Source organism: Onychomys torridus, chromosome 19 (genome assembly GCF_903995425.1).
Source record: "Onychomys torridus chromosome 19, mOncTor1.1, whole genome shotgun sequence".
Taxonomy (NCBI): domain Eukaryota; kingdom Metazoa; phylum Chordata; class Mammalia; order Rodentia; family Cricetidae; genus Onychomys; species Onychomys torridus.
Genome location: NC_050461.1, coordinates 58,498,729 through 58,526,445, shown reverse-complemented (window position 1 = coordinate 58,526,445; position 27,717 = coordinate 58,498,729). Strand labels below are relative to the sequence as shown.

Sequence of the window (27,717 nt, the reverse complement as noted above, 5' to 3'; positions counted from 1 at the left end):
TAGATTCTGCAGCTTCGTTTTCAGACATACCCTAGTTACGATGTTAACAGCACTTTCAAGCTTTCTGTGTCTCCATTACTCATTTGAAAACACATTCACACAACCTAGAAATCCACTTAAGTATAGTAACTGCTGTGTTCAGCTGGTGAGTATGACGTGATAGTGACATCTCAGTCTGTACTGTGATGCTGAAGCAGAATGCCCAAGGCTGTGGATTGATAAAGACTAGAACCTTAATTCTACAGTTCTGGAGGCTGAGAAGTCTGCGGTCAAGTGGTTATTCTGACTCCTGCTTCGTCACATGTTGGATGACAGATAGATGGGGCAGTGTGGTGATATATTGTGAACCCTAATAAAATTTGTCTGACAATCAGAGGACAGAACAAGCCACTAGATTAAACAAAGAGGCCAGGAGTGGTGGCACACACCTTTAATCCTAGCATTCGGGAGGCAGAGGTCTGTCTGATCTCTGAGTTCAAAGCTATCTTGGACTATGTGAGACTGACTCAGTCTAGGAGAGAACAGAGCCAGGCAGTAGTGGCACACACCTTTAATCCCAGTACTTGGGAGTCACATACCTTTAATCCCAACACTAGAGAGACTGAGACAGGAAGTGATATGGCTGGGTGGAGAAAGGTATATAAGGCATGAGGAGACGAACTAGAGGCTTCTCAGGCTGAGGAGTCCTAGAGGTGAGATGTGGCAGTGGCTTGTTCCTTCGTCTCTCTGATCTTTCAGCATTTACCCCAATATCTGGTTCCAGAGTGTTTTTTGTTTGTTTGTTTTGTTTTTTTACAATAAGACCATTTAGGAATTCATGTTACAGTACAGATGGGCAAACCCTTTTTGGCATTGATCCATTTGAGAGGGTCTTGACCAAAACACCTCCTATTCTCCCTACCCTAAACCCTGGTTCTTGGGGGATTAGGTGAATTAGGTGAGGAGACCCTACTGTGGGGAATTCCATTTCTCCTAGAAAAGGTGTTTCCAAGGGAGCATTCTTGGTCAAGCTACTCACCTTTGCCTGTGTTTTCTGCTCTGTTCCTCTCGAGGGGTGGAATGATTACATTTATCTGAGGACTTTTTTCTTCTCAGAATAACAAGGACCTGTAAATGCTCTTCCAAGAAAAAGGAAAAGGAAGAAGTCTGGCTCTGGGGAGCAGCTCTTGTGCCAAAGCCAAGTCTGAAGTCCCACAGCCTCAGTACTTTTATTTTGAAGGCTGTGGTTGGGTCACAGCCTCAGGACTTTTATTTTAAAGGGTGTGGTTGGGTCAGGCGAATTTTGAAAGCTTTTGCTTGGGGGTGAAGAAGTAGGCAGACAGTGAAGGGGGACAGCTGAAGCCAGAGGTAGCTGGCCATGCACATTGCTCATGGACACCCAGAGGGTAGAAGAAATATCCTCAGCCACATGCACGACCCACTGTGTTTCAACCCTAAAATGCCTTGAAGTTTAATCCATTTGTGGTCTTGCGGGGAGAAAGCAGGGCCAGAGTGAAGGGGAAGGTCCTTATTCTCACAAAGAGATCTACCACAGCAAAAGGACCAGCCATTTCCGCTTCTGCATTGATCTGTTGAGTCTTTGTTGAGTTCCCCCAACTTGGATCTGCACAGTCAAGTTGAGAACTCAGTTTTCAGAGGTGCAAGGCCTCATGCCCGCACCACAGCATTCCCAGTGAAGAGCCGGTGGGGAGTATGTCCGCTCCCATCAATGGTGCCATTGTCCCGTGAAGTCATGTCGTAGGCTTTCAACGTGCAAGAGTGCAGAGTGAACATTTGTATTACAACAGAGGAGAGTGGAAACGCAGAAAGGAGAGATTGGACCTGAGGAAGACAGAAACCCGAGAGAGTAAACACCAAATCTCACAGCTCCTGGCCTGGCACCTGGGGCTCATGCTGACATCACCTGTGCTCCAACAGCCTTGGGTATCTGTGTCTTCAGATCTGCTGCCCATAGCACCCACTGCCCTGTGGCCAGCTCCACTCTATGCTTAAGACTTTCCTTGGGGGATGTCCTATAGTTTTGGTATCTTCAAGATCCTGGGAACTCCGATGCAACTTGGACCTCACCACCGTAGTTAGGCTCAATGGCCTCCTAGAGCTTCCTTCCAGGGAATCCAACCCTGCCATATTCCCTGACCCTGTATCTTCCTGGAACTTGGTTCAAGCCTCTGGGACCCCATAACTCTTGCATTTTGCATACCCCAAAAACTGGTGCCATGTGTCTGCCATTGGGAAGCTCTCCTGTCAAATCACGCTGTAGTCTGACCCCTTTATACCATGGCTGCAGAAGCTTCTGAGTGGCTGGGAGGTTGGAGACAAGAAAACATTTCGTACTACCTGTCTGAATCTCCAAACTCTTCCATGATCTTCCTACAGACCAGTTCTCAAGCCTAACAGCCATGTGGTCGGGCTGAACTCAGCAAAAGCTCCGTTTCTCAGCATTTGTTTTCTATATTAGTTACTTTTCTTTTTACTGGGAAATAAAGCAACAACAACAACAACAACAACAACAACAACAAAACCCCACAAAACCTATTTAAAAGACAACTTGAAGGAAGAATGATTCAATCCCATCTGAGAATTCAGAAAAATGCCGTCCACTGTGGCAGGGAAGCATGAGGGGTTTGGCCTGTGGCGCCGTCCAGAGAGTAGAGAAAGGTAAAAGCTCTCAGCGGTCCCCCAGCCCCCATGTTCAGGGCAGGTTTTATTGCCTCCGCTAATCCTTTATGGAAACACCACCGTAAAAATATCCAAAGGTCTGCCTCACTAATATCCTGGGTGTCTATTAATCAAATCGAGTTGATTACCCAAATTAACTATCATTGCTGTAGGCACAGTGGCAAGGAGAAGATGAGGAATGAGCAAAAGCTGATGTGGCCATAGGGCTTTGTAGAGAGCCATGGAGGACTCAGCTGAGAATTGGTGTGATCTTGCATTTCCACAGGGGCCCTGGCCTCTGCGTTAAGTGTAGCATGGTAGAGGGGTGGTAAAGGGGCAGCAGCAGCAGCAGCAACCTGGGTGTGACTCACTGGAGCTGGAGGTTTGTAGATGGAGGTGAGAGGTGCCTGAACTGGACACATTCAAGGCTGAGGGAACAGATGGAACAGGGTGATAAGAAAGAGAGGTCCCAGCTCACTAAGGTCAACAGGGAACATGCCGTTTCTACTTACTAATGTGAGGATACTGTGGGACTACCATGGCTGCAAGCGAGTGGAATTTAGTGGCCTTGGAGACTTTATGGGCATCCAACAGAAGTTTGTAGTTCACTTGAGTCTCAAGCACAGAGAAGTCTGTGCTCAATGTAATATATAAAAAAATGTACTTTTAAAGTCGCCAGGCTGAGTGAGAGCCTTAACTCAGAGGTGATGGAAAGCAAAGGGGTCTATGAATGGTCCACCCCAACATCAGGAAGATGGGGAGATAAGGTGTTCACTGGGAACATGCAGGGCTAGGCAGGGCCCAGGGTCTAAGTTAAGGGTAGGTTATTTTCAGAGGCAGGATATGAGGAACTATGTTCTAGGTGCTGATGTACCGGATGAGAAGAAGATTGGAGAAGGGGCTGGTACTGACCCAAAGAAGTAGAGCACTGCTCAACATCAGCCGTCCTAGGGAAGTGCTTCCTGGGTGGTCCAGAACAGGGTGAGAGGGGAGTAGCCAGAGGGTGTCCCCTGAATGCACCTACCTATCCGTTGTGAAGGGAAGCAGAAAGTGGAGAATGGGATAGATGGAGGAGTCAGGAGGGCATGACAGGAAGGGCCCAAGTGGTAGCTGAGAAGGGCTCTCTCTGCTAGCACAGGGGTTGGAATGCCACTCCTGTGTCACATCTTTTCTGGGGGGCAGAATGATGATAGGAGAGTGGGCATTCTCCCTACTCACTCCCCGCTTTCCTACCCATTAGCTACTCCTGGCCTGGAATGCACTGTGTAGGTAGCTCCCCCATCCTGAGCTCTACTATCCTAGCCATGAGCATCTGTCCTGGGGTAATAAACAGCCCAGATTCACTTCACAACCATTAAATCCCTGCCTCTCCATGGGATGCATTTATGAAGCTCCCCTGTGTGCTGGGAATCTGCATCCTTTAACTTCTGCATCCTTTAGCTTGTTCAGGGTACAGGGCTCAGCCAAGGATGTAGGTGGTGATCCCTGTGTCTTGTGTGGGCCTCTAGGTCTCGCAGCCCCCAGTGCCCCAGGATTCCCCAAGCGCTGGGCTCTGGTTAAATCGAGCTGAAGTACTCTGCCACCTTCACTGCGCTCCCCACTTTCTGGTGTGGAGCATTCTTGGGTACTTAGGTGGGGAGGGACGAGGTTTTAGCCACCAGCAACATGTCAGTGACTAAAAGCCTTGCGCCATGTGGCTGCTTCTTTTGCAATTGTCACTGTCCCGACTGCAGGAAGTCCCTTGTCAAAGGCTCCACTTGGTAGCTCCACTGTGTGCAAATTTTTTTATCTCAGCGGCTTGTTTTGCCTCCCAACCTCACAGGGAGGGAATAATCCAGAAGAGATCAGAGGGGAAGGAGATGGCAGGCCTTTGGCCTCCTTGGGCTTGTTTTTTGCAGTGTCTGTGTGCCTGGACATGTGTGCCATTTCCTTCATGGAAGAGCGCCCCCTGTGTGAGCGACGCCCCAGCGAGCCAGGTGGTCCCGGGGCGCGCAGGCATCCATCCATTCATTGCGTCTCCCAGAGCCAAGGCCCCATGACTCCAGCCGAATCTATGAATGGGAAGAGGAAAAAAACCCAACATCTATTTCCACTCCTTGCTTCCCGCCCCCTGCCTCCCTTCCCGCGGAGCCAGCCCGTCACAAAGTGACTGGGGGGGGGGGGCGTGGGGGCGTGTGAGAGCGGGTGCTAGTCTGGCTGGAGACTGTACTATTTATATACTCCGGGGCTCCAGGACAAAGAGGGCAGATCCGAGTCACCCCCCTTCTGCAGCCCCAGCGTCGCCCCAATCCGCTCCTCCGTGGCTTTGATTTCACTCCCTCCTCCCCCGCGGGCTGGCAGGTGCGGGGGTGGGAGCCGTCTCCGCGGGAGCCGCGTCGCCAAGGTCCGGCTGCTGACGTCCGAGCCTCTGCTCCTGTCAATGAACAGCAGCCGCCGCTCGGGGACTGCTCTGGCAACGAGGCTGCAGACGTCATCGCCTCCTGTTGGACGCGGGGAGGGGGGGCTGTCCAAGCATCAGCGTTGCTGGCTTAAAGGAAAACTCTCTAAGTTCCAGCAGCCGGGGAGGGTGGCTCTTCAGAGCACACGCACCCCCCCCCCCCATGTCAAGTGTACGCGGGCACACGAGTTGGACACTGGAGCCCGCACGCACACGCGCGTGAACACACATACATGCACACTCGTACACACTACTCCTAGGTGTGTGTGTCTAAAGTTGCTTCTGTCCAGAGGCTGAGCTGAGATGGACCAGTCATCATTGGCGCCTAGAACGCTCCTCACTGCTTTCCCGAGGACCCCAGAAAGGAAAGTGGGAGAGGGTAACCTCACTCCTGCTTCTTTCGAGTTGTCTTCCCCTTTGGCAAGATGACCAGCGCGGAAACTCCTTGGAATAAGACTGCTGCATGGAGCATATGTGAGCGCCTTGGACAGGTCCTGAACTTGGGCCACCCGGGTTTGGCGACTTGTTTTGAGCAGCTGTGGATGGAGCCTGGACCCACCGTTCCCAGGGACCCGTCTCCGCCGCCCCCGCTTTGAATTTGTGAAATGAAGCAGAAAGTAGTTTTGTACTGGAGCATACTTTGGCGGGTAAGTTGATAATTTCTTTTTTAATCTAACGTTAACCACTAAGAGTCCAAAGGGGGATGCATTAAAAGAAAGAAAAAAGAGGAAAAAAAACTTAATTCCAATCCTTTTTTTTTTTCCCTATTTAAGGAAAAAAACAAAAACACAAACAAAAAAACTACCCAGCATCTATCCCCTTTTCCAGCAGTAAGAAAATGTGTGTGCGTGAGCGGTGTGCCCTGTTTGTGGCTGTGCCTGGGTGAAGTGATGAGGAGTGGAGGAACGGGCTTTATAAAGCCAGAGACACAAGACTTTGAAGGGGAGGTAGGGGAAAGCTGCAGCCGACCCCAGTGCCCAGCGACAGCCTGGGGCTCATCACTCGAGCTTCCTGGAGTTTCTGAGCTGCAAGTTTCTGAGTAGACTGCGTCCCAGCAGCAAACTGCAGCAGCTGCCTAGCCAGACCTGCAGGTGCCTCTTGAGGTGTCGCAGAGAAGGGCTGTGGTGTACCTCAGCCTCCTCTCTCCTTCCCGCTGCCGGTCTCCAGCCCTCAGGAGAAGAAGAGTTTCCCTGCACTGGCCATCCCTGCCTGTCCTCCGGGCCCCCTACTCCGGGTCTCTTCTGTGAGGTATCACATGATGCCATAGGAGAGGAAGCGGTCCTGAATCCCTAGTGTCTGACACATCTCTGTTGCCCTCTGCAGCATTTAATTTATTATTTTATTTGGCAATCCATTGAAACCATGTCCCAACCATCCCAGTCAAACACCCCTCACTCTGCCTGGGGCTGTCTCCCCAACAGCCACACACAGGCTCCTCATTGCCAAGCAGGACCAGGAGTCGAGAGAGAGAGAGAGAGAGAGAGAGAGAGAGAGAGAGAGAGAGAGAGAGAGAGAGAAAGGAGAGAAAGAGAGAGAGAGAGGAGAGAGAGAGGAGAGCTCCAGAGTAGGGCCACACTGATGGAAGCAATCCTGGGGCTTCAGCACAAGTCCCTGCCTCTCCTGCCTGCCTTCCAGATCCCTTCCAGTCTTTCGGCAGCAATTTCTTTCCATCTCCCTCCCTGGCCTCTTCTCCCCACCCCTTTCCTCGCCACCTAACCCCACCTTCCCTCTCCTCTCCGAGAGGGGAGGGCCAGGGGGAGGGGAAAGAAAACCCCCAAACCCCAGGCCCTGGGCAGAGATGTCGAAGAAGCGCAAAGCCCTTGAGGGCGGAGGAGGTGGAGGAGAACCCCAGCTCCCAGAGGAGGAACCCACTGCCTGGTGTGGGGGCAGCAGCGAGGAGCCAGGTAGGGGGAGGGGGAGGAGACAGAGGACTGAGCACATGCGGAGAGCTTCGGAGCGGAGATGCTCCACAGGAATGTCCCAGTCTTCAGAGCAACTGGGTAGACTTACCCACAGATGGGAAATTGTGGGTAGGGTAGAGAAGAGCTGACTAGGCCAGTGCTAGAGACTCAGATCCCTGTGAACTTGGAGCACACTGTGGGAGAGGCTGGGTGGCAAGCACAGGAGGCAGGAGGAGCCAGGAAGGGCCGACTGAGGATGCTGGCCATCTCCCCTCCCTGCTTGCCTTGTTGTCTTTGCGCTGGGTGAAGACCCTACCCTGTGGCTGTATGGCCTGTGTTGATGCCTGAGTGCAGGACCCTTTGTCTGGAGGGAGGGGTGCTGGTGATGTTCCCTAGTGCCTGTTGCCGATGGGGACAGCAGTGAGGGCCCCTGACTTCTTCCATGCTTCTCCAATCCAGGGATGTTGAGGGTTGCGTCATGAGGAATCTTCATCCTCTGCACAGGCAGGGCCTCGGTCCTCCTGAAGTTGGAGGTGAGGGTTGAGCAGATGGAGTGGTACATTTCATTTCAAGGGGAGATGGAGAAGGAAAGCAGTTGGGTTCGTCTTTGCTTGGAATGATACCAGAGAAAAAAAGTAAAGATGGAAAATTTCCTATGAAACAAAAGTGATACTTGGATATCTGATTTCCACATTAAAAAAAACCTAGACAGACACCTTAAAGCATTCTGGGTTTGGTTAAAAGGAGGCCCACATGATATAGTGAAGCCTTTTTCTGGCTTGTGGGTAAAATGAAAAGGAGGCTGATGAGGTTTTATTTGGTTAAGCTGTAGATGGGGTAGTGAGAAGACTCACCAGGGTGATGGGACCCAGGTGGGTGGGCAGCTAGAAAGAGCTGTTCTGCTTGCCTGCCTCTTCCCTGCAGACAGCCCATGGTCTTGGTGGAGACAGGCTCCCAAGAGGTAGAGCATCAGATGGCCGGTATCTCCAAGATGGAGTCCTTGGTCCATCTTCTTCAATATCACAATGGACGTGGAGCTACAAAGTTACCCTTGCAAAGTGTATGGAGCTCTGTGCGCACTCAGAATCTTTTGCGAGACTCTAGTGCATCGAGAAACCAAGGGTCGGGATGTGGCTCTCTCTGCTCCGTGCATTTGAGTGTTAGTGGAAGTTGATTGATCCTGCCCAGTTACCACAAAAGAGGTGGTCTCTAATGACTGTGCACTTTTTTTGATGATTTGTTGCTTAGTTATTAATTGTAGAACCAGCTAAAGCATTGCTTACTTAGTTGGGTGTATAGGTAATCAGTAAGAACTTTAGGTGGGCTTATTTGAATGGTTGGTATTTTTCCATTGTAGCAAGGGAATGATTCCATACTACTATGGTGTCCAGCACATTTATCAATTCTATATGCAGTATTGCTTATGACCTAGGTAGGTTTGCTCTACTGCAGAAACCAAAGAAGTCTATGTGACCCAATCTCACTATTATGGTAAATAACAACCCAGGTATATGTTATGTTACGTTCATAAGCAATGAATGCATGGCTGCCAGTTCTAAAAGAGAAAACAAGAATTTTGTTTTAACAAACATTTCTTATTTATTTATTTATTTATTGATTGATTGATTGGTGGAAATAGAATAAAACAAGAACCTATGCTGTGGGGAGCCTGTGCCCCCAGCTGCATACAATTCCTCCATTACCCAGATGATGGGGGCTCTACAGGAACGTATGACAAGTCACGATGGGTAAGACTAGGTACCTGTCTGTAGTATTTGGAGAGTTTCATAATTTTGAAATACTTAACTTTTCCTGAACTTATAAAACTGAAAGACTGTGCTGTGTAAACTTTGTACTTGGTGAATCAGAATTCTACTTTGGATCTGAGGATACTGAACTCAAGAAACCTTTAAGGGTGTGGACATTCAACTACTGTTGTGTGCTGTGGCTACTTTTGCATGGGGAATGGAAGAGTGTGGCTCAGAAGAAGGTCAAAAGCCTGAGAAACATGTCTGTGCATATATGGCGTATGGCCCTATGTGTATATGACTGTTGCTTTGACAACTGAGGAAGGGACTCTAAGTGGATACAGGGTTTGAGTGATGGCTGGTGGTGACACATGATCCTTGTGGGTGAGATGTTAGTGCTGCATTGCAGGCTCCATGCTATTTTGCTGTGTTCCTGTTGGAATCTAGGCCAAACTGATGACTTGCTTGAGGACCAGAGAAGGATCTTGCTGACCTTGACCCTGAGGGCTTCTCTGAAGTTACAATGAATGGAAAGGCAATGTGTTTGTTCATTCCAACCCTGCAAAGTATAAGTATGTATTAAGTTGAAGCAATGGGTTATTGCATTTTAGTGGTCTCCACTCATTTCAAGATCATGTACCAGCATCTCTACTTGATCTGAAGTTTGAAACATAGAGCCTTGTAGGAAAGAGTGGCTTGGGAACTTGGAACCTAAGAATAAGACCTCACTGCTCCTTTGTGCGTCTTCGTGGACAGTGCATGCTGAGGGTGTGGCTCACTACAGATCCAGCAGTGTGGGATCCAGGTCCTGTGTGGATGCCTATTCCTTGGAAATTTCTTGAGAATATGAAGTTAGAGTCATATTGGGTCATGGTTTTTAAACATAGGTGATTTGGTTTTCTCATTATCCTTGATAACAGGTTAAAAGGGGGGAATGAAGCTCACCATCGAAGATATGTCTGAACTTTTTTTTTTTTTTTTTTTCAAGACAGGGTTTCTCTATGTAGCTTTTCGTCTTTCCTAGAACTCACTTTGGAGACCAGGCTGGCCTCGAACTCACAGAGATCCGCCTGCCTCTGCCTCTGAGTGCTGGGATTAAAGGTGTGCGTCACCACTACCTGGCCATGTCTGAACTTTTATTGAGGTGTCTATTGAAGGTTTTTTCTTCCTTCAATCTATGGGCACGTGTGTATGTGACTATAAAATCGTAGTCAGAGGTGCTGGAGAGATGGCTTAGTGGTTAAGAGCACTAGCTAATCTTCCAAAGAACCTGGGTTCAATTCCCAGCACCCACATTACGACTAACTCCAGTCCCAGGGGATCCAAAGCCCTCTTCTGTAGGCACCAGGCATCCATGTAGTACACAGATATACATCCAGACAAAACACTCATATACATTAAAAAAAAAAATCATGGTCAGAGTATAGTTCTCCTGTAGGCCCCAGTAAGCTCCAAGTCCAGCATATGTACTATGTTACTCTTGGAAAATATTCACATACAATATTTACCTAAATGGTTTAGAGAAATCTGATGTGCAATCAAATAATACTACCTTAGTTTTCTTTTAGTGATGGCTAATCTTTGCGGTCCACTTGATATACCTGGGAAGAGGGAACCTTGACTAAAGAATTGACCTCCATCAGACTGGCCAGTGGGTATGTCTATGGAGGCATTTTCTTAATCGATAACTGATGTAGAAGAGCCCATCCCACTGTGGTGATTCCCTCTGTAGGCGGGCAGACATGGGCTGTATTAGGAAGGTAGATGGGCAGAGTTACAGTTCTTATTTTCCTCCATGGCCTCCATGCCAGCTCCTGCCTTCAAGATCTTGCCGTGAGCTCCCGCCGTGACTTTCTTCACCTATAGACTGTGGCCTGGGACTTGTAAGCTGAAATAAGCCTCTCCTTTCAGGTCACTTTTGGTTACGGCGTTTACCACAGCAACGGAAAGCCAACTAGGACATTTTTGTTTCTACTTTTCCCCATTGCTTTGACCTTAGACATAAGAGTATCCCACACATGGCCGCTACCTGCGAAGCTAATGGAAATACTGAAGTCTGCGTGCAAAGGCTCTGTGACAAATATGCTGTGTCGTTGTATTTATTGATCTTATAAAAACGTTTTTTTCTGTTCTCATCCTATTTGTTTCCTCTGAGTTTCTGCCCAAAGTGTCACAAATGACTTAGAGACTTTGGGTTAATGACAAGATGTCTTACTTACTACTCTTCCCTGACATCACATTGAGCCCCATTTCCCCCAGGCGCCTCCCTTCAGAAAGCTGCCCTCAGCCCCTGTAGTTCCCTCAGGTTCATCACCCTTTTCACGGCACCCCACCCCGTTGCTACCTATGGCTTTGCTGCCCTGTCTTCAGATTCTAACCTCTGTTTCTTCTGAGATGGCTTATGGACAAGAAGTAATCTCAGTTGTCCCGGATATTAAATCATTGTCAGAAGTGTTTAAAAAGTAGAGAGCTTCCCCTTTCGACGAGATTGGTTCATGTACAATGTAGCTGAGATCCTGGCCTTGTGTTCTTAGTCTGGAGCCAGGTATGGGACAGCCCTGGTCACTGCACACAGGCCTGGTCTGGGAGGTCCTGCTTGTAGTTTGTATTCCTGGGATTTTTAGAACCATGATGATACCTCCTATAACAAGGTGGGAAGCCATTCCATTACCCCTTGAATCAATGATAGGAGTCAGTCGATGGTTTCCATAGGGAGTATCTCTACTATAGAGTGACAGTGGGTTTGAGGACTTTTACATGTTGGTCATTAGTGGTTGGCTTTGGGGGCAGTCTAGAGCTAGGGGTGTGCTAGGTAGAACCAATTTTATGCCTTGGAAACTAGTTAAAAGCGACTGTTAATAGTTCACCAACTTATACCTACTTGATCCCCTAATAATGTTCTTAATAGAATCAGTAGAATTAGGAATGTTGCAACCTTTTTATATATTATGAAAAATATTTTTTCACTACACACACACACACACACACACACACACACACACACACACACACACACGAATGACCCATGATCATTAGATATAGGCATGACCCCGGGAGAAGGAAATAATGTTAACAACAAAAACCTCTATAAAAGCACACGTCTTACATAGTTGGATGACAAAGTTGTTGGGGGTGTTTTTTGTGCATGTGACAGTTTCTTTGACTGCACACGGTAAAGGAGACTGTTGGGGGTGTGGTGTGGTGTGGTGGGGTGTTAAAGATGGTGTAGGAGGGAGGTGAGTTTGGAGGAAAAGAACAGAGCGTAGAACAGAATGGGGACTGAGTCCCTACTCTTAAACTAACTATGTCCCTCAGCTTTTTATTCAAAATTACTTTCATCTGAAAGATTACAGGCACCTTTCTGTGCCTCTACTCCTCATCTGTGAGTGTAGAGCTTGAGTCAGATGACCTTGCTGTTAGGTCTCCTTGACTGTAATGGCAGTGTGTGAAGACTGGATAAACCATATTTGCAATCCAATGTAAATGGTAACTCACAGGAGAAGCCAATGAAGACCCCTGTGAGGGGTGGGCAAAGGATGCTCTCTACAGACTAGATAACCTGGGAAGACAGTTTGTTTGTTTGTTTAATAGGACCAGCTCTAAGCATCCTGGAGCTACAGCAGAGGTCATCCATCTTTTGACCCATAGACCAAAGATGCACCCCTGGAGTTTAAGATTCCCAGTGTTCTCCTGACAGTTGCTCCCCCCCCCCACCAGGGGAGGGGCAGAACAGCCTTGGGAGCAAACAGGAGGTTTATGTAACAAGGCTGCCTCCCAGCCCTTCTGTGGCCAGACTGAGTAATACAAAGGGAACATTTGCTCCTCACGTAAGCAGAAGTTAGCTTTACCTGCTTAGCTGAAGAAGCACACTTAATAAGGAACTGTTCAACCATTAAAAAAAAAAAAAAGTAAAATCCAGAATATGAGGTGGCAGTCAGAAGGACCATCACAGAAGGAGGCACAGAGCTGTTCAGTGTACCTTCCTCCAACCTTGCCCTAAGGTCAACCACATGGATGTAGCCAAAGGAGGTATGGTACCCACAGAAGTCTGTACAGGTGGTGTCTCATTTTAACACAGTGTCCCTCCCCACTTTTCTCTTTCACCCTGTTTTATTCACTTGTATGTATTTTGGAATTTATCAGCATATACAGATCTACTTTGCTTTCTTGATCTTTTAAAGATGGATTTATGCATTCGAGTGCTTTGCTTGCATACCTGTCTGCCCACAATGTGCATGCCTGGTGGCTGCTGAGGTCAGAGGAGAACCTCCGATCCCCTAGAACTGGAGTTACTGACAGTTGTGAGCTGCCCCGTGAGTGCTGGAAACTGAACCCAGGTCCTCTGCAAGAGTAGCAAGTGCTCTTAACCATTGAACCATCTCTCCAGCCTGACCTTTGTTTCTAAAAGTTTGTGTGGTATTCCATAGTACAGCATACATAATTGATTTAATAAAGCCTTTATTGAATGATATTCAGGATAATAACCCTTTACTTTAATAAATAATGTAGTGAATAGGCAGAGAATATGAGTTGAACAGCTATATAAATTTATATGTTTTAGACCCCTGGATATAGAAATTAGGCCAAAGATGTGATCCCCGTGTAAACTTCTCTGAAGGCTAATTAGCTTAAATCTTCACCACCTGTGGTGTCAGAATTGGAGTACAAGGCAAATATTCCCTCAAACTAGTAGATAAAATATTCAAAATATAGACAGTTTGCTGATAAGAGATTAAATCTACAAATAATTTTGTAAAGACTTTTTTTTCATGTGTTTGAGTTTTTGCCTGCTTTTTTGTATGTTTGTGCACCATGAAGGCAGTGCACTTGGAGGGCAAAGAGGGTGTCAGATCCCCCAGAACTGGATTATGGAATAGTGAGCCACCTTGGGGGTGCCAGGAGACTATGACCGTATGGTAAGGGAACCTGGATCTGCTACAGAAGCATCTAGTGCTCTTAACAGCCAAGTTGTCTCTCCAGCTCCTACAGAGAGTTTAGAGATCATGAGACAACTTTACTTCTATTCTCTAACTAAAGTAGATGCTGGGATCATTGCTGTGGTGGTTATTGCCGGTTATCAACCCAACTAGACTGAGAAGAGGCTGGGGATGAATAAATAACGAATATTTGGAGTGAGTCTGTGTTGGCATTTCCAGAGAAAATTAACCAGAGTAGGGAGAAATCCATCCTAAATCAGGTGGTACTGTCTCATGGGCTGGTAACCAACACAGAATAAGAGTCACTCTTTAGTCTGAGTTTTTTTCATGTTTGTTTGAATGTTTGAGGTAGGGTCTGTCTTTTTTTTTTAAACTTGATACAAGCTAGGGTCATGTGGGAAGAGATCATCTCAGTTGGAAATGCTTCCATGAACAGGAAATGCTTTCCATGAGTAGGCAAGTCTGTGGGACATTTTCTTGATTGATGATTGATGTGGGACAGTGCCTCCCTGGGCAGGTGGGCCTGGGTTATATAAAAACGCAGGTTGAGCAAGCCTGTAAGCAGCGCACCTCCATGGCCTCTGGATCAGTACCTGCCTTAAGTTCCTGTTTTGAGTTCCTCTCCTGACTTCCCTCGCAGTGGACTGTGATCTGTGTGATGATATAAGCTCTTTTCTCTGAAAGTTGCTTTTGGTCACAATGCTTGGAAACCAGGACAGGGTCTCATGTAGCCCAGGCTGGCCTTAAATTTCCTACGTTGCTGAGGATGATCTTGAACTCATGACCCTCTAGCCTCTACCTGTCAAGCACTGGGATTACAGTAGTGTGCCACCACATCTGGCTCTGTCTAGTATTAAATCAGTCATTGGCAGATTTTATTCATGAGAAAAGTTTCAGATGTGGCTCATACACCTCAGCTTAGAAACATTTTCAATTTGGGGAAAAGACCTTGATAGTGAACCTTAATTGGTGTTGGCATGAATGATTTTGGTTGACAAGTACAGCAGCCATCTCTCCCGGCTGCATAGAGTGTGACCCTGTTGCATGTGGTACCTGCATTGTTCACTAAAGTGCTGGAGCTAATGGGAAGGGTGCAGGACTGTCCCTGAGGCCGGAAGTGGGGAAGGGTCTAGGTGACACTGGCTGAGCAGTTGTATCTCCTTGGAGGGAACCTCCCTGGATTTAGGAATCTCTGCCTAGAGTTTATTTAGGAGAGAACAAATCTTTTGTCTTCCCCCCTGTGGTGACTTTGATCTCTGTCTCTTTGGGGCGCTTATACATTGAGGCACGGTGACAGTTGTTTGCTAGTCTCTTCTGTGGCTAACCTAGACCAACCATGAAGTAGGGCTGAAGGGGACAAGTGTGTCTTTATGTCACCCCCTCACTTTCATGTGATAAACCCCATACTTAAGTGACAAGTGCTGTGGAGATGTGGGGACTTCCAGTCACCTCAGTTGTAGCAGTGTTCAGATCGGGAAGCAACTGCCTTTGTCTGGAGCCGTAGGCTGATGATTGGAGGAGAGCTCCATAGGCCTCTCACATTGATGTGAGGAGATAAAGCATAGAAGGGCCCTGACCAACCACAGCAGGTGGCTGATAAGGGCTTCAGAGTCCAGGAGTGATGTCATCTATTATGTGTCCATTGGTGTGTGGTGTGAGGAGAGGTGACCCTTTGGGAGACCCCAGGGTCTTGGATTACCCATAACAAATTCTTAGATGTCTTTGAGCCAGCTCTGCCAAGAGAGCCAGTGAAGACTGTGCTTCCTGTCCAGGGTGTGGAGGTGGACACTCACAATCACAGTGCCCACAAGCCCGTGAGGACTCGGGTCTTGGAGTACTTTTGGAAATATGAGCAAGGGTTTGATGACCTCCAGGCAATCAGATTATGCTATTGAAGGGAATTTCCCTCCTCCAAGCGCCACAATGGCCTGGCCTTGAGTGTGTTTATGCTGCGTTTTCCTTGAAGTCAACTGGAACACCTCAATGGCACATTGACCCCATCTTCTGTCTTTCACCTGGCGTCACCAATGACTTGGGAATTCAGCAAATCTTACCGGATATTGTTACCTGTCTAGTTTCACTTAGGGCCCAAAAGATTTCAGTGTCTCAGTCTATAATAAAAAGAACTGTGCATTTTAAATGATAAAATAATACCAAGCATGCCTGTGTAACAATAATTTAAAGACCGGAGAGTTCATTTTAGCTTCATTATAAATGTATGTTGGATAGAAAAATTAGACATAACATACAGGAAAAAGGTCTGTATGTGGCTGACAAAATGTTAGTTTAGTATGTAACTGACTAATATTACCCCTTAAGGCCAGCCTCACCCAGTTCCTGTCCATGCCTTACCCATTTTGGCTTCTAAAATCACTGTGACTGTCTGGAATTAGGTGCAGCCAAGGCACAGATGCAACTGAGATGTCAGTCAGGATGTTGTGATATCAGGGAGGGCAGTGCTGGGCAGGGAAAGTCTGCATCTGGACTTGCAACCTTTCTTAATAAACATTTAATACTTGGTTCAAGTGTGAGGACCTAGGCACGGATCCCTGGAACCCATGTAAAAAGCTCTGTGACTGTGTGTGCCCATCGCCCCAGCACTGGGGTGCATGTGGGTTATGAGGATTGCTGGGGCATGGTGGCCAACTCCAAGCCAATGAGTTCTAGGTTCAGTGAGAGACCCTGTCTCAAAGGAATAAGGTAGAACAACACAGGAGGACACTTGGTGTAATCCTTTGGCACCCATAGGACCTTACACTGGTGCACACATCCACTCTCTTAACACATCTGTACACAAACACACACACACACACACACACACACACACACACACTATATATATATATATATAATGTAAGAGCAAAATTATTTTATTTTAGGTGGTGACTGGGTTACAGGACAGACCATTTTAAAGCAAATGTGCTAAGTTTTGTTAAGCAATTATGTGATTGAAGAAAAACATTTCCAAGTCATCAAAGAGGAAGTATAAAGGCAAACAAAAACCAACCCCAAGCAACAACAACAACAACAACAAACTTCAAGGTAAAACCACATTACATCTACAGGCCAAAGCTGCTGCGGCTGTGGCAGTTTCGGTCTTCTGTCTCTGGGGCTGGGGAATGGCTCAGTTGACTCCCAGCACCATGAAAGCCAGGAGTGGTGGTAGACACTTGTAATCCCCTTGCCGGGGAGGTGGAGGCAAGTGAATCCCTATGGCTCAGTGGCTAGACTGCTGAGCCTAGTCTGAGAGTACCATGCTTGTGAACTGTACCGCCTCAGAAACCAAGGTAAATGGCACCCAATGTTGTCTCTGGCCTGGGCACACACGTGCACATGTCTTTTTTTTTTTTTAAGGCAGGGTTTCTCTGTGTAGTTTTGGAGCCCGACCTGGATCTCACTCTGTAGACCAGGCTGGTCTCGAACTCACAGAGATCTGCCTGCCTCTGCCTCCCGAGTGCTGGGATTAAAGGCGTGCACCACCTTTCTTTTTGTTTTGTGTTTTGTTTTGATGTGCACATATGCATACACACACCTGCGTATGCACATTCCATCATGCCCCAGCCAGGCGGGCCTTGGGTTCTCTCTGTAGCACATCTGTTCTTCTCCTAGTGGTCCTGCAGCATCCTCAGAGCCAAGTCCTAGGGAATACACCACCAGTGTTTACTTAGAATAAAAAAATCAAACTTCAGTTAATAGACACATTGCTTAGAGTTCAACCAGTTTAGTGAAATTTCCTTCCCCCCCCCTTTCCCTCAAACAATAGACTCAGGAATCCTTAGGGACCTCGGTGGTGGTAGAACATTTTTGAACTGGTCTCAATCAGAGTTTTCAAATTCTGGGTAACAGCCTATTTGTGGGTCATGAAGTCACTTTATCTTGACTGTATTTTAAAACACTAAGAGGATTGGAAAGAAGAGGAGGGGAGGGGGGGAGAGATGGGGGAGGGTTAGAAAGGAGAAGGTGAGGAGGAGGGCTGTGCTGTTACCCACTTTCCTGTGTACTCTTCTTCTATGGTTAAGTAACACTTTTATATGTTTATATAACATTTGAAAAAGTGACAACCCATACCCCACCTGAGTACATAGAGTTGTGAGCTAGATATTTTTCTTTCAGAAAGCATTGTCATTGCTGAGAGACAGCCGTGGCAGAATTGTGGTGGCTTCTTGGTAAAAAATTAATTAATACATACAGGCAATCTTGTTCAGTCAAGGCTGGTGTTTTAAAGCACCATAAAGGTCCCTGTAGCCTGGGTCCCAGTCTTCAGATTCCTGTGTGGATGCCAGCGCCTGATGTCGGTGTCTGCCATCTGACGGTGTCCCTCTTGCCTGAACTTGGATTCTCTGGTTCCCCTGAAAACACAGACAAGCACAGCCAGGGCTCCATTCCATCCATCTTCCTATAATGAGTACCAGCGTTGGGGCCCTACAAACACTCCTTCATTTAATGGCACATGGAGGGATGGGATGCATAAGGACAAAGATGGGATGGGATGGAGGAGGCAGGGACACAAGGGTGCTCCATCCAGGCGGAGAGGGCTGTGTGCCACAGAGATCAGCCCCCTTCCGGATTGCAGGTGCCAGTCCCTGCTTCCCAGTGCCGAGCACAGAATGTTCCCCATGTCCTCACAGAGTGAACGGCACACTCTCCTTTCTAACATCAATTTTATACTCTCAAAAAAAAACTTTTCACACCTAATTCACAATCTTTATTCCAATGTGCTCGGGGAATAATTATGTTTTCTTTTTCTTTGAGTGAGAGACTTTGGGGCCTGCAGAGCATGGCTTTTCTTTTCACCCACTCACACCCCAGGAGGCTGGACCGTGGCGTCTATTATTTCTGCCTTGATTGCTGTATGTCAGGTATCCCTATTTAATAGTTCAGCATGTTTAAATTCAACTGGAATACATAGAGAAGTACATCTAGTTCTTTAGTTTTTCTCCCATCAAGAGTGAAAGCTGACTGGTCGCAGCTTAGAGAGGAAGGTACAATAATGAATGTCGTAAATAAAAACGGTGGCTGCCTGTGTTCCAATTTGCAGAACTAAATCCAAATCATCTCTGGGAATGTCCCAGACTGTTGCAGTCCTCTGATCAGCTTCAACTCCCAGGCCGGATACTTCTTTATTCTTTCAATTTTCTCCTTTGATCATTTAAGAAAAGGTTTTCATTTATTATATTCTTTAAGCAATGTGTGTGTCATTATTCTTTATGCCTGTGTGTCAGTGTGTGCACACCAGTGCAGTACCCATGTCAACCAGAAGAGAGCAGCAGATCCCCTTGTGGGGCGTTACAGGGAGCTGTAAGCCATCTAAATGGGTGCTGGCAACCAAATCGGAAGAGCAAGCAGCATGTGTTCTTAATGGCCGGCTCATCCCTCCAGTCCCCCAAGTATCCTTTTTAAAAACGAGAAGCCGTGGGTTTCTCTTGTGCTGCCTCCTCAGCCCCCATCTTTAGCAATGGATATCTAACTGGGAAAGCACCAGGAGCAGCTGGGGTCTGAATTTGGAAGAGAGAAAAGGAAACAAAACATCAGCCCCAGAGTCTCACAGGAGGGAGGGGATGGGCAGAACTTTATTTTCCAGGCTGCTGAGAATGTTCAGTCTCTGTAGGAAGAATAGAATGTACAAGCAGCGAGTGGGCAGTTTTGTGGGAGTCATCCTAAGTCGTGTAGATGTTTCTAGAAGGGAGCAACCCCTACGTCCTGGGCTTGGGACAGCTTGAAGCGCTGGGGAGTCACACAGTGCCCTTCTTTGTGTTCTTAGGGATCTTAGGTTTAGCAATGAGTGTCCACTCCCTTGCAGTTTCAACCTGGGTGAGGAGCTTTTATCCCTTCCAGCGTTGGAAAGGCTCCCTGGGGATCCCTTCCTAATGATCCAGTTACCAGTGGTCTAGCCTATGCTCTGATGCCCTGGACGGTACTTTTCTTTTCTTTTTTCTTTTTTTTCAAAATCATTTTAAGTACTCTTCAGTTATTTTTTGAATTAAAAACTCAGCACAACCAAAAAAACATTTAAAAATATTACATGTAATAAAGATGTCTTTTATGCCATTCAGTAATGTTTTAAATTTTTCTCCCCATAGATGTTTTTCTATCTCCTAAGTTTGGCTTGGTTATAATTAGCTCTGGATGGCCTTAATAAATGGAGACATAACTTACTTTAACTCTTTGTAACACTGTATTTATTTCCCACCCCCGTGTGTGTGCGTGTGTGTGTGTGTGTGTGTGTGTGGTATGGTGTGTGTGTGTGTGTTGGTGTGTGTGTGTGTGGTGTGTGTGTGGGGTGTGTGTGTGTGTTGGTATGTGTGTTGGTGTGTGTGTGTTGGTGTGTGTGTGTTGGTGTGTGTGTGTTGGTGTGTGTGTGTGTGTGTGTGTGTGTTGGTGTGTGTGTGTGTGTTGGTGTGTGTGTTGGTGTGTGTGTGGTGTGTGGTGTGTGTGTGTTGGTGTGTGTGTTGGTGTGTGTGTGTTGGTGTGTGTGTGTTGGTGTGTGTGTGTTGGTGTGTGTGTGTGTGTGTTGGTGTGTGTGTGTGTTGGTGTGTGTGTGTGTGTGTTGGTGTGTGTGTGTTGGTGTGTGTGTGTGTGTTGGTGTGTGTGTGTTGGTGTGTGTGTGTGTGTGTGTGTGTGTTGGTGTGTGTGTGTGTTGGTGTGTGTGTGTTGTGTGTGTGTGTGTGTGTTGGTGTGTGTGTGTTGTGTGTGTTGGTGTGTGTGTGTGTGTGTGTGTGTGTGTGTGTGTGTGTGTGTGTGTGTGTGTGTGTGTGTTGGTGTGTGTGTGTGTGTGTGTGTGTTGGTGTGTGTGTGTTGGTGTGTGTGTGTGTGTGTTGGTGTGTGTGTGTTGGTGTGTGTGTGTTGGTGTGTGTGTGTGTTGCTTATGCTACCTGCATAAAAGCCAGAGAACAATTTTGGGAGTGAGTTCTCTTCTACCAAGTGGTTCCTGGGATCAAGCTCAGGTCATTAGGCTGCAAGCTCCTTTACCCTCCAGCCATCTCCTCAGTCCTTTCAAATCCTTTTTTTTTGAGACAGGGTTTACTCTGTATGTAGCCCTTGCCGTCCTAGATCTCACTCTGTAGCCCAGGCTGGCCTCAGACTTACAGAGATCCTCCTGCCTCTGCCTCCTGAGTGCTGGGATTAAAGACATGCGCCACTACTGCTCGGCCCCTTTCAAATCTTTTAAGCACTAGATTTTTATGAATATTTTAATAAATAGATTTACATTTTGAAACAACCTCAAGCTTGCAGAAAGATGCAAGTGTGATTTCTCACTTAAATACTTGGGATGAGTCTTCATACAGTAAAATAGCATCCCGGACGGGTGGAGAAGAGACATGCTCATGAATACAAACACAGCTATTTATCTAGATTCAAAACTGGAAATTTGTAGGCTACTCCATTCTTTTTAATTTTATTCCTGAAAGGGGAAAAAAAAAAAAAAACCAGAACAAACCTTCTCTGACTGAGAAAACCAGTCATGGCTACTTCTCACTTGTATTCCATCGCTTTTGTGAGTGGTCAGGTTCCCCTAACAGCCTCGTTCTCCTCTGCAAGGTAGACTCTCTGCCCCTCCAGGTTCTTGGCAAATACATCTGACTCTTCTGACTTTGTGTCTGCCCACCCTACTGGCGTCATCTGACGTGTGTACTTGTTCTTTAGATTCTTTTCCTCAAGTTCCTCAGGCAGTCATTAAGGTAATTTGCATATTGGTAACCTTGCTTTCTCACCCTGCTCCATGCTTCCAGGATGCTGTGCGCAGTCAGAGAGATGGAGATTTCACGAGGCTGCTTCTCGATTTTCCTGTTAGGCATGGCGGTGGCTTTGTGCACAGACAGATAATTTGCATCAAGGTTACAATTCTCATCCCACAGCAGCCAGGCCTTAAACCTTCAGATGGTTTTAGGGTTGTGTTTTCCGTCCCCCAGTGGAGTCTAAAAGGCCCTGCATGCTCCGAGCCTCAGGCCTTTCACTAATCGAGAAGAGATGTTGGAGATGGGATTTTAATCAAGTGGCTTTCTAGCTCCTATGGAGAGGGTCATGGGACTTCTCACTTCCATCTGCTAATCATCTTCAAGATGCCTTGCTCACAGGAATCCCTGGGATGGGCATGCTAAGCCTTCCCATGTCATTACAGTCGCCCGGTCGGGATTCAAGAATATTTGTGCCGGAACGTGTTCCCCGTCATCCTGTAGACCACGACTGCTCTTGGCATGATTGATTCTGCTCTTTTCTGTCTCTAAGGATATCAGAATCTTTGGTGTCTTCTTTTAGAAACCTGTTTTTGGTAGGGGCTCTCCCTTGATGGAGGGTGGCTGTGGCAGGCCTGGCGGGGCAGTGACAGCTGGTCTTGAGTCATCCTCAACCCATCACAGACCAGAGGGCTTGGTGGGATCCTTCACAGAACACAGTCGATGCTTCTGGATTGGTTAGGTCTGGTTTGAGCAGGCACCCACTGGGCATCCCATACAGCACCCTGCAGACGGTATGCCTGTTCCGAGTTATCTTTGCCTAGACACACCTAGAGGGTGTCTTCAGAACAGAGTATCCTCCTGTAGCACAGATCCCAGGTTCATCTCAGCCTTTTTGTGCCACTTCCGGTAGTTTTTGGGTCATGGCAGGGTACCCCGTGCCTATGTCTCCTCTTCCTCTTGTAGTCTCTCTGTCTGGTGCTCTTCCTGCTCAGCACTTGCACAAACATCTCAGAGTGTTCGGTGCTCACCCATTTTAGTGCTTGGGGAAGCTCGGTGATTTATTATTGAAGAATGAAGCAATGAAGCCAGAGAAAGGACTATGTCCAGAAGGAGGGTCCTGCCCACTCACAGGGTATAGAACACAGTATCACCCTTCCTGAGCACAAATACAGAGATTTGGTGGGTCATTAGTGGGTCTCACAGCAACAGGAAGGACCCAGGGGACATTAGCCAAGTGCCAGTGGGCAGCCTCACAACCACACAGAGGACTTGGGTCCAAGAACTTGAAGAAGAATGCATGTCATCTAGACTAATACTTGGAACCACTGTCCTTCCTGCCCTCCCACTTCTGCTTTCTTCATTTAAATTACTACCCCTCCCACATATGTATTTATAAAGTACTTTCAACTTTTAGGGTAAAAGGTTAATAACAGTGATTTCAAAATTTCCAATGGCTACACATTTCTATTGGTTTATGTATTTGTTTAATGTCGGCACTCCTTTTTGCAACAAGTGTGCAGCTTCTGACAGGTGAGATTGAAGCTTGGGGCCTCTCTGGGAATCAGCAGGACCCTCAGGACACAAGTACTTTGTACCCCTGGTGTGGGTGGCTCCCCATCTCGATTGCTTTCAGAAGCCTGGCAGTCACATTTTTATTCTTGAAAACGTGGAGGATTTGTTGCCCTCCCATCCTGTGTAACCTTGTCTTTCTACTGCCTCCTCCTGGGTTCTCCTCATTTGTTTGTCTGTAATCTTGTTTCTCTTACTGCTGCTGTGTGTGCTCTTGTAGTCTGCCATCTCTTCAGAAATACAGGCTGAGTAAAAGACAAATAGATGCAGGGAAGCGATCTGAGACAGCCTCTTCCGGGCACATGGGCCGCCCTCCTTCACGGATTCTGTGCACCCGATGTCCAACATCCAGGGCTGAGTCCAGCAAGTCACAGTGAGAGGTAGGGCAAGGAAGTGAGCACCCAGAGACCGAGGGTACTAGGGGCTTGGATGGGAAAGCCTCGTCCCTCATTCTAAAGTGCGTGCCCTCTGGAAGTGTGCAGGAGACCCGGTGGGGCCAACTCCTGGGGAAAATGACCCACAGCGACCCTGGTTTGTACCAGGCTTTTTCTTTTTCTTTTGGGCCACCAACCAGCTCCTAAATCATGACACAGAGACTTATTATTAGTTTTTAATGCTTAGCCTAGCTTAGGCACCTTTCTGGCTAGCTCTTTTAAACTTAATTTAACCTGTTTTCCTTTATCTACCTTTTGTCTCAGGGCTTCTTACCTTTCTTATTCTGGTGTATCTCACTTTCACTGCTTCTCTGTGTCTGGCTGGCTGGCATCTGCATGGCTTCTTGCCCCGGCCATACCTCTCCTTCTCTCCTCCTTCTTCTCTCATGTTTTCCTTTGCTTTTCTTCCTGAGCCTAGACTTTTCCTCCTATTTACTCTCTCTGCCTGCCAGCCCCGCCCATCCTTTCTCTGCCTAGCCACTGGCTGTTCAGCCCTTTATTAGACCAATCAGGTGCCTTAGGCAGGCAAGGTGCAACAGATGCAACACATCTTTCATAATTAAACACATGCAGCACAAACCAAAGCAACAGACCTTTACACAGTTAAAGCAATATTCTGCAGCCTAAACAAATGTAACACATGTCAGCCTGGTTAAAATCATGTTCCACAACACTGGTTTTCTGGCCTCCATCCTGAAACACAGCTTGGTGGAGCGCGCCCACCTTTCCTGCAGACATTGTGTTCCTGTGGCTCCCAACCCCTCCCTGCTTTGGTTTGTGAGGCCCCACCAACAGTCAATGCCTCGGATCATCTGGGAGAGCTAGCCTCATCTTTGTAGTTCTTCAGTCAGGTGAAGGAAGACGTGCAGGTAGATGCTTAGGAATGCTCCTCTCTGATGGCAGTTCCCTGAGTCCATCAGTCCAGGCACGCCTCATAACGCAGTTCACTGACCATCGTATGTAGTTATCAAAATCCACACAGGGACAGCTGACCTCCACTGTGATCTCCCTTTAGAAGTTCCTTGTGAGTCATTTGACCAGGGAAGCACACGTTCGGGCTGTCCAGTACAACCTGGTGGCAGCTCTGGACTGCGTGTCTAGAGCCAGTAAAATTACCTCATGTGCTTGGGTGGGACCCCCATATTTCCATGTGCTTCCAGTTGTAAACACAAACCTAAAACCACAAACATATTCTATTTCCCAACTAGCATGACTGACACAGAGCCAAAAAAGTAAGCACTCTAGAGTGAGGGTTCAGGGAAGCAATTGGATGTCTTGGGGGAGAAAACCCCAAAAAACATTAGAGTCTGGACTGGAGTGCTGTCTGGCCCCATGCTTATGAAGCTGGGCTCTCTCTGCCAGAGCCGCCCTCAGCTGCCTAGTTCGAGCTCACAGTCCTTCTGCACAGCTGCTTGAGGCTTGCACTTCCTGAAGCTCATGCTGGACTTGTGCTCTCTCAGTGTGGCTGGCTTCTCCTGCTGGACCCTTAACCAGGATATGGCTACACATTCACCATGTCACCCAGCCAGCACTTGGGAGGATGCTCTCCACCCATAGCCACGTGGGTTCTACTTCCCCCTTCTCTTCATCCCTTACATCTTTCCCATTGCTACAGTCTTCATTTAGGACTTCATTGTCTCCTACTTAAGACTCCAGTTTCCCCATTTAACTTTATGTTTTTTTAAAAATAAATCTATATACTGATTCTTACAAAATAAAACGCACTCCTATCATACTCTTGTCCCAGCTAATTTTGTGTCAACTTGATGCAGAGTCATCTGAAAAGAGGGAACCTCAATAGAGAAAAATGTCTCCATAAGATCCAGCTATAGGGAATTTTCTTAATTGGTGATTGATCGGGGAGGGCCCAGCCCATGGTGGCTGGTGTCATCCCTGGGCTGGAGGTCCTTGGTTCTGTAAGAAAGCAGGCTGAGCAAGTCATGAGGAGCAAGCTAGTAAGCAGCCCTTCTCCATGACCTCTGTATCAGTTCCCTGCTTCCAGATTCCTTCCTGTTTGAGTTCCTGTCCTGACTTCTTTTGATGATGAACAGTGATGTGGAAGTGTAGGCTAAACAAATCCTGTCCTCTCCAAGTTGCTTTGGCCATGGTGTCTCATTGAAGTAATAGTATCTCTAAATAGAGCAATTCCTCTTAAACAATTAAGTGGCTGGTCTTCAGGATTAAGATTGGCAAATATGCATTTTATTGTAATCCCCACAACATTGCTCATACCTTCCACCCAACTGTCCTTCTGATGCCTCCTTGTTTGGACTCTGCCCTTCTCTGCCCTTTGCTGCTGCTTTCATGGCTTGGCAAGTGTCTCTTCCTGCTTTAATATACTTGGCTGTGTATTCTTCATAAAGAGATACTTTCACAAACAGAGGCTCCACAGTCTCCTATGACACAGAACATGTTAATTACATCACACGGTCAATTCTGTGTGCTCAGGACAAAGCAAAGGCTTAGAATGTTTGGGTGGAATTTCACTTGTACACCTCTAGGAATTAAGTTTATATGTTGTCTGGCACTGCTTCATAATTGGGAACCATGCCTGATCATGTTTGATAACCCTTAGGTCTAACACCATAGTTGATGCACAATAAAATCTCTGGGCATTATTGATGATGGTGATGGAGGTGTTAATGTTTGATGGTGATGATGGTGTTGTTGTTGATAGTGAGGATAGTAATGGAAATGAGGATGGTGGTGATGATGATGATGGTGATGATATTGATGATGATGATGATGATGATGATGATGGTGATGATGGTGATGGTATTGATGATGATGATGATGGTGATGATATTGATGATGATGATGATGATGATGATGATGATGATGATAGTGATGGAGTGGTGATGGTAGTATTGGTGGTTGTTGGTGATGATTATGGTAGTGGTGTTGATAGTATTCATGATGATGATGATGATGGTGATGGTGATGGTATTGATAGTGGTAGTAATAATTCTGGTGCTAGAATGTACTGGTGACCCAAGGCTGCTGGCTTAGAGTAGACATGAGTCTGTGCATCTATTTTCCCATGATTCCACCTGCTCCCTGGCTGAGAGGTACCTGCTTTCTCTATAAAACTCCCCCTGTAGTCAGTATATACCAGTGATTCCTCTGCCCTTGTTCCCATTTCCTCCAGGTCTGCTCCTGGGTGTTTAACTGTGGAAAGATGTGTTGCATTTGTTTATGTTGTGGAATATTTATTTAATTTATATAAAGATGTATCACTGTTTTACCCTGCCTGCCTAAGGCACCTGACTGGACTAATAAAAAGCTGAGTGGCCAGTAGTGAAGGAGGAAGTATAGGCGGGACTTCCGGACAGTAGGTAGTAAGTAGGAGGAGGAATTTAGGCTTAGGGGAAGAAAGAAAAGAGACCCTACCCTAGGAAGACTCCAGGGGTCAGCCAGACAGATACAGAGTGAACAGGAAAGTAGGACATACAGAATGAAAGAAAGGTGAAAAACCCTGAGGCAAAATGTAGACGAATAGAAATAGTTTAAATTAGAAGAGCTATTAGGATGAGCCTAAGCTAAAGCTGTGCATTCATAGTCAATAATAAGTCTCCGTGTCTTTATTGGGAGCTGGTTGGTGGCCCAAAGAAAATTCCAGCTACATCTGGGTGAATCTCCTCAGCTTCTGTCTGCTTTGCAAACTCATCACTGTGGGCCCTTTATCATTACCTCACCTCCACTTCTCAGGGCAGCCCAGCTTCTCTGCTCCTGATGTGCTGAATCACAATGACTTGTCAAATCATGGAGTTAGAGCATTGAGCTAATGACTTATGTCTACACCAAATGTCTGAGTGTGGAGTTAGAGCATTGAGCTAATGACTTATGTCTACACACAATGTCTGAATGTGGAGTTAGAGCACTAAACCAGTGACTTGTGTCTCCACACAATGTCTGAGTGTGGAGTTAGAGCATTGAGCCAGTGACTTATGTCTATACCCAATGTCTGAGTATGGAGTTAGAGCATTGAGCCAGTGACTTATGTCTACACCCAATGTCTGAGTATGGAGTTAGAGCATTGAGCCAATGACTTATGTCCCCACACAATGTCTGAGTGTGGAGTTAGGGCACTGAACCACGGACTTATGTCTACACACAATGTCTGAGTGTGGAGTTAGAACATTAGCCTATGTGGGATCCCTTTGACTTGAAGTCTTGTGCTTTCTCTCCTCTCAGGGATGGACAGCAGGGTATCTTGTTTCTATACTGTGTCTCTCCCATGTGCTTGCCCATGTCCTGGAGTCTCTTAATGGGTGTCACACAAGCTCTTTACATACTTGTACCTTATTGAGTTCCCCCTCCTCCATGCATATACTTGTATCTTATTTGACCCCCCTGC

At 46.9% G+C, this 27,717-nt stretch overlaps 1 protein-coding gene across 3 annotated transcripts in view; it reads left to right on the top strand.

The window, feature by feature from the left end:
- Positions 1-5,234: 5,234 nt before the first annotated feature.
- Positions 5,235-27,717, top strand: part of Pde10a (phosphodiesterase 10A) — a 426,835-nt gene continuing 404,352 nt past the window's right edge. For 2 of the 3 annotated variants that reach the window (XM_036168830.1, XM_036168829.1), the window contains exon 1: positions 6,836-6,999. In XM_036168830.1, the coding sequence (XP_036024723.1) occupies positions 6,894-6,999 (106 nt within the window). In that variant the 5' untranslated portion in view covers positions 6,836-6,893. Of the gene's footprint in view, positions 5,743-6,835; positions 7,000-27,717 lie in introns of those variants that run through there. The other variant, XM_036168831.1, reaches the window with a different exon arrangement.